This window comes from Bicyclus anynana, unplaced genomic scaffold (assembly GCF_947172395.1).
Source record: "Bicyclus anynana unplaced genomic scaffold, ilBicAnyn1.1 scaffold_42, whole genome shotgun sequence".
Taxonomy (NCBI): domain Eukaryota; kingdom Metazoa; phylum Arthropoda; class Insecta; order Lepidoptera; family Nymphalidae; genus Bicyclus; species Bicyclus anynana.
The window spans coordinates 65,396-78,741 of NW_026441276.1; the positions used below are offsets into that span (position 1 = coordinate 65,396).

General features: G+C 38.6%; 1 protein-coding gene across 2 annotated transcripts; it reads right to left on the minus strand.

Annotated features, from left to right (window-relative positions):
• Positions 1 to 853: 853 nt before the first annotated feature.
• Positions 854 to 11,694, minus strand: LOC112050387 (uncharacterized). 2 transcript variants are annotated; one of them, XR_008252352.1, is made up of 2 exons: positions 11,153 to 11,694; positions 854 to 1,280 (listed from the first exon to the last, which is right to left on the minus strand). XR_008252352.1 is itself a non-coding variant. In XM_052890993.1 (2 exons), exons 1-2 carry the CDS (start codon positions 8,542 to 8,544, stop codon positions 1,215 to 1,217), a joined length of 1,563 nt encoding a protein of 520 aa, XP_052746953.1. In that variant the 5' UTR covers positions 8,545 to 8,579; the 3' UTR covers positions 854 to 1,214. The 2 variants fall into 2 exon arrangements, 1 of the variants encoding a protein (XP_052746953.1); XM_052890993.1 differs by lacking the exon at positions 11,153 to 11,694 and adding an exon at positions 7,048 to 8,579.
• Positions 11,695 to 13,346: the final 1,652 nt, after the last annotated feature.

A 13,346-nucleotide genomic window follows, 5' to 3' on the forward strand; every position in this document is an offset into this window, starting at 1 on the left:
TGATAAACATTGTTTTAGATACTTTGTAGAGTTTATTTCATATCTACATAATTGGATGTAATTTGCTTATGCTTGAGTTCTAATGCTGAGCGCTGGTTTTAAAATTTGTAAACTTTCTACGCAGATCGAGTTTCGGGAGCATAGCACAAATTATAAATAATAGGTGAACGTTATTTTTCGAATATATTTTTCATTTTATATTGTACGGGAAGGTGGGTGTCGCGGAGGCGGCGAGGGGGTTAAAATAAAGAGAAGCGCAATTGAATTTTTAATATTTTATGAGGAGGGACGGCGGAACGGGGCCCGTAGCTGTTTTAATGGGGTTGCGTGGCATTTGCACCCGCGCCCGCGTCAGCTTCCGCGCCCGCCCACGCGCTCGCTTCCGCGCCTACACTTTGCTTCATTATCAACCCATCTTCTTCTTTTTCATGGGCCTTTTCCGCACTTGGCGTAGGTCCTTTTGGTGCTGGTCCCCGCTCCCCTCGCTCCAGAAGCTTAGCAGGCCGCCCAGGTCGTTGCTAGGGATCAGTCAGGAGTGTTGCTGGAGATCCAATGTGTGCTGCACGTTGTTTGGATACGTTGATATACATCTAAGCATAACATGTATCGGGGTTTCCTGTTCCTCCATGCATGCTCTGCACAGGGGATTGTCGGTTATACCTAGAACCGAAAGGTGTTTGTACATTCGCACATAAGAAAATACTAAACTTTTTCTTTAACTGATTTATTTTGTTTTCCACTAATTCGTAACATTACACATGATAATACTCTGACTAATTCTTCATTTGTTATAAGGTGATATAATTGTACACGTAAGATTGTTCGTTTTTCTTTGTTCGCGTTGAAAGTCGACGTGTATTCTGTTTGACGTGTTGGGAGTTACAGCGCCCTCTTGTGTCCTCTCCGTATACCAGTTCGCGAATATGAATTAGCGCGCGAACATACACCCGGCCCTGGGAAGCTGCGTCAGAAGCTAAAGCTTCTCAGAAGAAAGATTGTGGCGCAACACGCAAATTCGGTTTAATGCGCGGCGCACGATTCCCTTTGAAGTTCTGACGTCTGCAACTCGTGGCACCCCGTCGTCTCCAGGATAAAGTTGCTCTATGCGCCCCAAGCGCCAGTAGAGGGGTGGTAGGTTTTCCTCTTTGAGCACAACCAAGTCGTCCACCTGAAGCTCGATAGACTTTCCGCGCCATTTTGCTCTTGTTTGTAATTCAGAGATGTACTCCAAGCTCCAGCGTTTCCAGAAATTTTGTCGCATTTGTTCTATTCGCTGGAATCTGTCGAGACGATTAAAATTAGCGTGTTCAAGACTAGGAGAAGGCAGTGAAGTTAAGGGTCTACCAATTAAAAAATGGCCTGGAGTGAGGGGATAGTAATCGTGAGGTGAAGAGCTTAAGGGATAAAGAGGACGGCTATTCAGGATTGCCTCTATTTGCGTAAATAAGGACGTTAGTTCCTCAAAAGTCAGGTGGTTGTTTCCTAATATCCTATTTAAGTGGAATTTTGCGGACTTGACACCGGCTTCCATCAGACCGTTGAAGTGAGGTGCGTATGGTGGAGAGAAGCAAAAATCGATGCCCTCGTTGGCGGCAAAATCTTTGATCGCTTTATTATTCGAGCTAAAGAATTGCTTGATTTCTTTCGCAGCTGACGTAAAATTTGTGGCGTTGTCACTGTGAATGACCTTTGGACGCCCTCTGCGTGCTATTAATCTATTTAGCGTTTGGATGAAGGCATTTTTACTTAGTTCTGAAACAACCTCTAAATGTACGCATTTATACTTAAAACAAATAAAAACGCACAAGTAGCATTTGGTAATTTTGCAACCACGACCCTTGCGATCCGTGATCATATATGGCCCAGCGAAATCACAGCCTACGACAAGGAAAGGAAAATCTGGCGTTAGTCTATCAGAAGGTAAGTTGCCCATGATATTTTTACTTGATCGCCCTTGGAAACGCCTACAAACGATGCAATTTAAGACGGTACGTCGCGCTAGGTTTCTGCCATTAATAGGCCAGAAGCGAGTTCTGATAGATGCTAGCAGAGCCTGTGGACCAGCATGCATCAGTTTGAGATGTTCCTGTTCAAATAAAAGTTTCGTTAAATGATGCTTAACACTTAACAACATGGGATGTTTCATATCGAAGGCGTAGTCTGAGGCCTGTATGCGTCCGCCTACTCTAATTATTCCTTCGTGAATAAAAGGATTAAGTGCCACAATATTTGATTTCGGATTTAAAGACCTTTTCTTTATTAATGCGTCATATTCTTTAGGAGATGATTCTAATTGGGAAATGTATATTAATTTATTCAACGCATTAGTAAGCTCAGAAGCTGATAGGGATCCGCTAAGTTCATTTTTTGTGTTTTGACAGTTGTGTAAAAAACTGCTAACGTAACCGAATATGTATTGTAGTGTTTTTAATTTAGAATATCGTTCAATATTAAAACTGGACATTTCTGCATCAGTTGTTTCTGCAACATGAGCTTTAACCTTTGGCAAGTCGCTCGTCTTAATATTTGGCTGAAACTGACATAGATGCCACTGGGACTCCGACAAAGATAGAAAGGCGGGTCCATGCCACCACAGATCGCAATTCGCAACCTCCTTTGGATCAACGCCGCGGGATACTAAATCAGCTGGATTGTGACTTGTGGAAACCTGATGCCATGAAGTAGTCTCAGTTAGCTCTCGGATAGTGGCGACTCTATTAGCCACAAAGGTTTTAAGGTTTTTAGAGCCAACTCGTAACCAAGCTAATACAATACTCGAGTCGGTCCAATACACAATGCGTGCTATTTTACAACGTAAAGCTTGTATTACGGTAGAACTCATTTCAGCAGCGAGTAGAGCGCCCGAAAGTTCGAGACGAGGAATTGTTGTAAGTGAGGAGGCGGGAGCAACGCGTGATTTAGCGCAAAGCAAGTTTACACGTACCTGTCCCTGTTGATCCATAGATCGAAGGTAGATGCAGGCACCATAGGCGCGTTGTGATGCATCGCAAAAACAATGCATTTCGATGCTGATTGGGTTTGAAATTAAAGTCAGCCTATGAATAGCCAAAGAAGAAATACATTGAAGACCATCTGTGAAAGTCTTCCATGATTTGACCACTTCTTTGGGGGCTGGATCATCCCAGTCAAGTTTTAGATACCATAGGGTTTGAATCAAAATTTTGGGAACGATAGTGCACAAAGATAGGAGGCCCAAAGGGTCAAAGAGCTTGAAAGTGGAAGAAAGAATAGTACGCTTGGTGACTGAGACGGGAATATTTATATTTAATTGAAATTTCAAAATATCCTGATTAGGGTCCCTTAGCTTAGACCTAGGGTATTAGTAGTTTCACTAATTACGAGATTACCGTTAGATTGAATTGTCTCTGACGATAGTAAAGATGGTAGATTAGATCGGTACTTGCGCAAGTTAAAGCCTGCCTTAGCTAGGTTTTCGGAAACAGACTGCTGGATATGGCGAAGATCGTCCTTGTTATCATGACCTGTCAATAGATCGTCGACATAAAAGTCGGTTTGTATAATGTTTTTCGTGACAAGGTCATCACACTCTTCCCCGACTTGCCAGAGGCAACGCGTTGCAAGAAAACTTGCACTATCGAAACCGTAAGTAACCGTTTTAAGCCTGAGAGTTTGTAAAGGTTTGTCTTCCGAATCACGCCATAGTATAAGCTGCAAAGGGGAATGTCCATTCCCGGCCCAGACCTTTCGTCCCCGCCCCCCACTTTACATAAAACTAAAAAATACTTGATAATTTTTGTTTAATAATGAATAAATTACTTTATCCATAGCGGTTTGCTATAACTTTCCCCAAAAAATAAGTTTCACAACGATATTTGACAATATTATAGTTGTTGTATGACATTTTTGAAGACACGAACATGAACAGTGTTGCCAGCTAAGTGATTTATTTGGTTTAATCAATATTTTAACCGAATAATAATAATCGATCTTTTTCTACAACAAAATCACCTGGAAAAGCAAAAGTTGTAATAGATTATAATGTTTTTGATTATAACATCTGCCTCACTCTTTAAAAACCATTGCATAGTCGACATTATAAAATGTTTCTTGATATCAAAGTACCTATTATATTTTTCGCAATAACCAACCACTAAGAACTCAACTGATTTTTTTAGTTTAATCGATATTTAAATGGATAATAATAATAATCGAGCATAACATTAAGAACATAGGATCACTGCGTCGAAACATTACCAACTACGCCATTTAAATACTATCTATACTAATATTATAAAGCTGGAGAGTTTGTTTGTTTGTTTTTGATTGAACGCGCTAGTCTCAGGCACTACTGGTCCGATTTGAAAAATTCTTTCAGTGTTAGATAACCCATTTATCTAGGAAGGCTATAAGCTATATATTATCTCCGCATTCCTACGGGAACGGGAACCACGCGGGTAAACCGCGCGGCGTCAGCTAGTATAATATATAATATGAGTAGTAGCGCAAGCCCGTAACTTCGGCGCGTGCAATGCGGTTTTTTTATACAATTTTTCCATACTCTATATAAGCTAGCTACACGATCGGCCAACGCGCAAGCTACAGCTATACTAAGTTGATATAAATAAGTGGTCAAAGTGGTCTTAATAGTTGATATTCAATCCCTTTCTTCCGATAACTTTTTCCTTTCATCCGATCTAACTAAATCAAATTCTATATATTTCTATGTATGTATAAATAGTATACATATTGTAGATAATATATTATGTTTACATAATACATTGACATAAAATTGCAGGCGTCCGCAATTTTGTCCGGGTGAAAACGCAATATCATGACAAACTACTTGTATAAACCTTCTTCTTGAATCACTTTATTTATTATTGAAAACCAATAAAAACCATTGCGTCGTGTAAAAGATGGTGAAAACAATGACGTGTTATTCTAGTAATAAAATTATTCAATTAGAAATCGATACGAAGTTATTCGATTTTTCGTGTTTCGTATGGCAACATCGATTTGACTTTTGGACAGATAATCTGTTGATGTCAATAATTGTCAATGTCATTCTCATTTTATTAATTAGATAATGTCATTGAATTAATTTACTGATTTTGTCTGTTTTCTGTTTACCTTCAGTATTTTTTGAACCGAATTATAATTTTTCAAACCACAGCTATAATAAAAATAAAACTTGCACGAAGTTAAATGAATTCGAATAATGTTGACCCTGAACCGGAAAAATTGCAAGTTTATTTCAGCTCTCAGATGTAAATACAAGAGGACATTTACGCTGCATTAATCAATGTTAATATCAATATTAAAATTATTATAGTTGGCATCAATTGTCAATAAAATGTCACGAAAATACGAATACATTCTGTTTGAAACATGCTCGTAAACAAGTACACAGCAGGTGCAGGCAGCATAAATAATGTTTGATCCATTTTTAATGTGAAAAACGATTATTATTCATAAGAAATAATATGTATAACTTTAATAATTTTTGTCATGTTATTGTGTCAAGTCACAACAGAGTGTAGTTTCCCATATAAGTGTTGAAGTGTCGCTCAGTGTATTTTTATGACTAACCAATATTGCTGTATTCAAAAGTACATTTACTGTGTAATTACTGGCGTAGAAGGCATAACATCTAGTGAGATGTAGGACAGCACATAGGTTTTCTTGCATTGTTGATGGTTTCTTCAAGCAATATTTAGTGCATAGAAGTATTATAGTATATTTATCCTACTTTCCTGATTAATATTAAATGTGAACTGTGAGTTTGTATGTCAGTTTGCTACATTTTCACACCCTAAACCAATTTTAAAACAGTAATAATATGTGCATACTAGAGAATTATCTTAATTCTCTGCGTGTGTGAAGTCTGCCAATCCGCATTGGGCCAGTGTAGTGGACTATTGGCCTAACCCCTATCATTCTGAGAGGAGACTCGAGCTCAGTAGTGAGCCGAATATGGGTTGATGATGACGACGAATAAATTGTGGAATAACATAACATTATTAAATCCACTAAGTAAACCAATTTTAAAACTCTGATTAAATTATTTGCTGGATTTTCATATTTTATTACTATTTCAGTTATCCAGAGTCATCCCAAGTTTGTCAAAATTGCTGGAAAACGACTGATAAAGCAGCATCTTGCTCAACTGAAGAACGGAAAATAATTATGTAATAGCGACAAACACTCCAAATCAATGTTGTTTTCCTCGCTGTAATACATTTGTAAATTCATTTATTTACAGTGCTTGTAAACTAAGCCTTGGTTTTGCAAACAAGCACTTTTGAAATAATAAGGTTGACTATTTGTCCATCTCCAGACAGGCAGACAGACCTCATCACCAGATAGGAAGACAAGTTGTGCTGAGGAGAGTCAGCAAGAAACTCAACAGTCACTCTTTTTTAGAAAAGTAATACAATATTATAATTTACAATTGTTAACATCATTACAATAATTTCTTCTAGTAGAAGCTGATCCAATGGCCTCCAAGTAGTGGTGGGTGTGCACTTCATACATGCATTAAAGTACTGCATATCCTAAGAGTTGTCTTCATTAGTAAATACAGATTTTTCCACTTTGCTTAATTTTATTACTAGTGCATACCCTGATCGACAACCATATGCACGCCACTGCCTGGTTGGTTGGTTGTTTCATTTATTGATTTATTTGTTAAGCTTGTTGGTTACATAAAACAATAAATCTATTCATGTACAGCTTTAATGTTACTTCATCTCCGGTGTACTTTTGAGCAGTGAGAGTGATAAAATAAAATATTTTTTTTTTATGTCTAGCAAACTTTTATTAAAAAAATTATTTAACCAAATCCTTATTTATACATCATATTATTATCTCCATATACTTTTATGGGGGGGCGTAACTGGGTTTCTTGGGCCAACGTTGTATGGGCTGGTGGACATTCCCCTTTTGATCAGACTCATGCACTAAAATCTGTCTGTACATCTTTTCAATATCAGCTGATAATACGTAACGATACTGACGGAATCTAATTAAAATATTAAAAAGTGAGTCTTGAATCGTAGGACCTACCATTTGTATGTCGTTTATTGACATATTGTATATTCCCGTACGCGCTGATGCGTCATATACCACGCGAAGCCGTGTCGATTCGCTATCGCGGAGGACGGGATGATGCGGAATAAAATAGCCTCCCTCAGGTCGGTCAACGTGTGAAACTGAAAGATGTCCTAGGTTAGCATACTCATTTATAAAATCTACGTAAGCGTCTTTAAGCTCAGGTTGCTTACAAAATCTACGTTCTAGATTTAAAAATCTCTTTTTTGCCATGTGATAAGAGTCTCCTAGACGTTCCGGGTTATCAGTGAGCGGAAGTTTAACACAAAAACGCCCATCGTTACTTCGTGTTGTGTGTTTTAGGAAGTGCTGTTCGCAATCTTTCTCCGTATCGGTAAGTAAGGGTTTTTGTGGTAAGCTTTCCAGTTCCCAAAACCTTTTCAAGTCACTGTGTAAATCGACTAAGCAGCTATTGAGTTCATTATTATTGGCTACATTAGCATAATGACATTGAAATGATTTTTTGTTGATGTCATGAGGGTAGTGCATGGGACCTGCGATGAGCCAGCCTAGTTTAGATTGACGTAGAATAGGATTACCCTTTCCTAAAGAGTGCTGTTTGGACAATATTAAATCCCAAAAGACGTCAGCACCGAGGAGTAATCCTATTTCAGCTGGTTCAAAAAAGCTGGGGTCTGCAAGCTCATATGACTTTAAGTTTAAGTATGTAGTGTCTATAAAAGACTTAGGTATTTTGCCTGCTATTTTTGGGATTACTAAACAGGACAAAATTGAATTGAATGCACTCAGCTTGGACTGTAGGCGAATCTCGCATCGTTCAGCGCCGAGCTTTAATGGTATGTTGCCTATACCTAAAACGTTCTGTGTACTAGAAGGTAATGTATTTAAATTTAACTGTTCCTTTAAATTTTGCGTTATAAATGTGCATTGACTTCCACTATCTAGAAGGGCCTTGGTGGTTATAGTTTTGTTAGTTTTAGGATTTATAACATCAACCAATGCTGTACACAATAAAGTTTCTGACGAGGTGGTAGCTGACATCGCGACTGGCTCGGAATCGGATTTATCGATTTCAGGTTTGTTAGACTGGCAGAGTATCGTGTTGTGCCTCTCTCGACAGTTCCTGCAGGTACCAGGAAGTCTGCAATTCCGTAGACTATGTCCACGTAAGCAGTTGGTACACAACTTTAATTTAGCTACCATTTTAATTTTCTCGTCAACCGCTTTTGATAGAAATTTGGAACATTCATAGATTCGGTGATTGTCGTTACATACGGCGCACCTATAACTCGTTGTAGTTGTTGATGCGGTTCCCTTTTCAGCGATAAACGATCTTGTAGAAATATGAAGTTTATTGTTGTTGCTACTCGTATGTGAGGAATTTGGAGTCGGCTTATTCACCTTGCTTGAGTCTTGCTTACTGCGGAAGACTGATTCGAGGACGTCCGCACGACCCTTCAAAAAATTCAAAAACATTTCTAACGAAGGCATCTCCGAATAACTCACATTGTTTTGTATAAATTCCTCCCACTTAAATCGAGTGTTATTGTCTAACTTCGCTGAAACCAAATAAATTATCAATGAATCCCAATGTTCAGTTGGTTGTTTAAATGTACTAAGAGCACGTAAGTTTTTAGTGACGTGATCTACGATAAATCTTAAAGATTTGTCCGACTCACGCGCCTGCTCAATGTTAAATAACATTTTTATATGATTGTTTATTAACTGACGCACATTACTATAGCGCTCACATAATAAATTCCACGCATCAGGATAATTATTATCAGTCACCTCAATATTGCTGATCACTCGAGCTGCTTCGCCCTCCAAATAATAATAATAATAATAATAAATCTTTATTTCAGATAATAAAATCCATAAATTACATTCAATTGATTAAATTTTAATATCCTATTGTTAGTAATATTAGTAGTTATAGGTACTTGAAAAAACTAAATTAAAATATGTTAGTGTGTTAGTAATGACAGTATCTACCATTTATGAAGCACCGTGAGTGCATATGCAAGTGCACCCAGTGCTTCATAAATGGATTTCCACCATTTTCCACCAGCGTTTTTAATATGCTGTTGGAGCTCTCGCGCATTCTGTGCATAACTGATGCTGCTCTTTTTCGCATTATAGCATAAAAGTCATCTGTATGCGCTTCAGCAAACATCAGTGATGCACTGCAGTAACGCGGCAGCCCCATCAGTGTCCTAAACCCATTATTGTATTGGACTCGCAGGTCGCTATAGGCCCTTTGCGTATATGTCACCCACAAGCTGCATGTGTAAAATGTTTGACAGTATGCCTTAAATAGGGTCAGTTTTACGTCTATATTACACCGTGCAAACCTGCGGGCTAACATATTGCATCGGACTGGCAGCGCCCTGCGCTCCCTTTCTATGTCATTAACATCAGACAAGTCCTCCGTTACAATGTGCCCTAAGTATTTGAACTCTGTGACTCTTTTTAGCGGCATACCGTTAAGAGTCACTGGAGAAATATAATTTAAGGCGCATCCCTTACTCTGAAATACTAAGAGTTCGCTCTTTTTAATATTGTATATGAGTCCGTGTGACGCAGCATATGACTCACATATCTTCAGCAGCTTCCGAAGTGCATTAATTGATGGACTCAACAGAACCATATCGTCTGCATAGCTAAGATTATTAATTACTATACCATCAATTGAGCATCCGATTCTAGTACTGCGGAGTTCATCAATTAGTTCATTAATGTAGACATTAAACAGGGCAGGAGATGTCAATCCACCCTGTCTAACTCCACATTCCAGCAGGTAAGCGTCTGAATAGACACCAGCCCATTTGACACGATTTGTTTGTGAACTGTACCCGAATCTCAATATATTTATTAACTCTACAGGTACATTTAGGTCTTCTAATTTTGTCCACAATTTTTCATAACAAACTAGATCAAATGCTTTCGAAAGGTCAAGAAAAGCTGCATAAATGGGAGTTTTTCTGTCCGTATAGTATCTGACAGTTTGCTTGAGTGCCATTATAGCACTTTCAGTAGACAACCCACTTCTAAATCCAAACTGTGCATCGTTTAATTTCAAGTATCCACTAAGCTGGCGGTCAAGCAAACCATCAAACACCTTGCCCAGTATCGCAGCCAAGGATATTGGTCTATAATTTAATTTGTCCGAAATATCCCCCGTTTTATTTTTAATTACTGGCACAACTATGGACTTCATTAGATCTGCAGGAAGATAAGAGTGCTGTATGCAAAACGTATAGAGCATCGCGAGAACACGATAGAGGTGAGGACCAGCAAACAACAGGTGTTCCACACCCAAACCGTCATGTCCTGGACTCTTTCCCTTTGTTAGGCTATTTATAACAAGCTTCACCTCCTTAGCACTGAATGAGAGGACAGAACTAGAGCTAGGCACTTTATTTCCTGTTACCTGCCGGTCCTGTTGTAATGTTGATCGAACTCTAAAGTGTTCCTTAATAAGAATTAAGGTAATGAAATTTGTGTATATTTTTAATTCTAGAATTATTATGAATCAACGAACTGAAAGTGTCCCGGAATTCCAGCAATTTGTAGTAAGTACCATCGAAATTATTGATTTTAATTACAGGCAAACGGAATCCGATGACTTCGTGATCATCTTCATCAGCTATCGCGGAGCTGTGGCTGACATTGAATGACGCTGATAACTTTTTTGAGGTAGTGTGCTCTGATATAATCATCTGAGCCGCAGCTATTGAAGTATGAAATGTTTGTTCGATAGCCTCCCTAGTGTCTAACTCGGAACTTAAATTGTCTTCATCCAAACACTCGATTTGATTTTGCACACCATCGAACTCAACAAAAAGCGCTTCGATCTTTGCTAATCTTTGATTTAGTACGTTGATCTCGGTAGGAGTAAGTTTGTAGCCCTTTAAATCATCCAACTGATTAGTAAATTTAGTTACACGGCCTTTAATAGACGCGCGCTTTAGGTTTAAAGATTTATACTCCATGACGCGAGGTCAACGCACCGATAATAATGAATAGGTGAACGAAATCAGCTGTTTTAAAATGTCATATAATTGCATACGCTCGTCGCTTCGTAATCTGATGTTACCGTTAGCCGGGGTGGCTGCGCGGGAGGCGGTGGGTCGGAGCGCACCGGCAGTTGCTGGCCTGCAGCAGTGCACGCGCGGACACGGGATGGATGACAACCTTGCACTCCGATCGCGCTGTGCAGCTGTCGCTGGAATAGAATGTTGCACAGCTTTGTATATCGACTAATAGTAGTAGGTATTCAAGACGAAGCTATAGGGAACGTATGAAGTTGTAAATAATGCAATTGGGATGAATTTAGCTACAATAGTTATGTTTCGATTGAAAGAAGTGAAAATTTAATTATATTGCGTACAAATGATGTGTGGACAAGCAAGCGAATTAAAATAATAGGATAGTTGTTTACAAGAATCAAACTTGGGTAAGTAACTACGTTTTAGGTACAAGAATTGAATAGTTTACAAATTGTATTTGATAGTTGGCACCTTAACTTTAGTTTGTTTAACTTTCAAGCCGCAAAATAGGCGCATTAAATGCAATAATAGGATTTAGGCAACTTGTAAGCAAAGCAAGTAGTAGGTAGGTACGTTTTAGGTTATACAATTGAATAGTTGGATCATTTACAAAGTGTTTGATATTTAGGCACCTTAAATCTCGTTTGCTGAACTTACTAGCCGCAAAATAGGCGCATTAAATGCAAAATAGGCTTTAGGCAACCTGTAAGTATAGCAAGTAGGTAGGTATTAGGAAGAATTAGGCATAGATTTTGCTATTAGGTATGAAGTGACAAAGTGCGATTAGGGAAGGAATAAAATGGAACAGGCTCACTCTTTTGCTGGCAAAACCCACGCAGATTCCTGTAGATTCTCCTTCTTCGCTTTCTTCGTCCGTAATTAGGCTGATGTTGTAGGTTGTGCTCGAATCCGTAGATTACAGTAAGTCCTGTCACGGTCGCCACTTTATGTACATTCGCACGTAAGAAAATACTAAACTTTTTCTTTAACTGATTTATTTTGTTTTCCACTAATTCGTAACATTACACATGATAATACTCTGACTAATTCTTCATTTGTTATAAGGTGATATAATTGTACACGTAAGATTGTTCGTTTTTCTTTGTTCGCGTTGAAAGTCGACGTGTATTCTGTTTGACGTGTTGGGAGTTACAGCGCCCTCTTGTGTCCTCTCCGTATACCAGTTCGCGAATATGAATTAGCGCGCGAACAGTGTTTTTATTCGGCTCACTGCTGAGTTCGAGTCTCCTCTCAGAATGAGAGGGGTTAGGCCAATAGTTCACCATGCTGGCTCGATGCGGATTGGCAGTCTTAACACACGTAGAGAATTAAGAAAATTCTTTAGTATGCAGATCTCCTCACAATGTTTTCCTTCACCGTTTGAGACACGTGACATTTAAATTCTCAAAATGCACACAACTGAAAAGTTGGAGGTGAATGCCCCGGACCGGATTCGAACTCACACCCTCCGGAATCGGAAGCAGAGGTCATATCCACTGAGCTATCGCGGCTTTTTACGCTTACACTACACTTTGCTTGCTTCTTTAAATTTGCTGCCAAATCAGGAAGCATTTCAATTTATACTAATAATAAAAAGCTGAAGAATTTGTTTACTTGAACGCGCTAATCTCAGGAACTATCCGATTTGAAAAACGCTTTCAGATAGCCAGCCCATTTAGTGAGGAAATATTAACATAAATGTAAATTGTAATTTGTAGGCACTTATCTACAGTGTATATTCATACAAAGAAAATCAAAACATTGTGTGTTGCAGAGTTTCTGTGACAGGTTTTTCGCATTTTAATTCCTAAACACTTGCAACTCGAAATTGAAACGGAAAGTCAGGCATCAAAAGTCGGCACAACTTTTTTAATCAAAGGTTTTATTTCTCTGTGTGGCTCCACGTCTGCACCGTATCGCTACCCAAAAAAGTATCACGGCCAACAAATCTAAACATATTATAAAGCAAAGTTCTCCGCGCCTTTATGTATATTCGCGGTAAACTCAAAGAACATTTTATAGAGTTTTCGTGAGGTTTTCACCTATAGATTTATGGGAAACTAGGATTTCACCCGCGTGGTTCCCGTTGCAGTAAAAACGTATGTTGATTTTCAAAATATGTATACAGGGTGTTGCGAAGTATTTGCCATAACTTCAAGGTGTTGACAAGTCCAATTATAGGAGCCAAACTGCATAACTATTTTTTTGTAGCTAAAGAAAACTTTTTAGAAATATAAAGAA

Excerpts from the sequence above, each read along its gene's own strand:
- LOC112050387 (XM_052890993.1), bottom strand. The coding sequence starts at position 8,544 with ATGCCTTCGTTAGAAATGTTTTTGAATTTTTTGAAGGGTCGTGCGGAC. Across the intron at positions 1,281-7,047 it reads CAATAAACGACATACAAATG|ATTCCAGCGAATAGAACAAA; the intron begins GTAGGTCCTACG and ends TCGTCTCGACAG.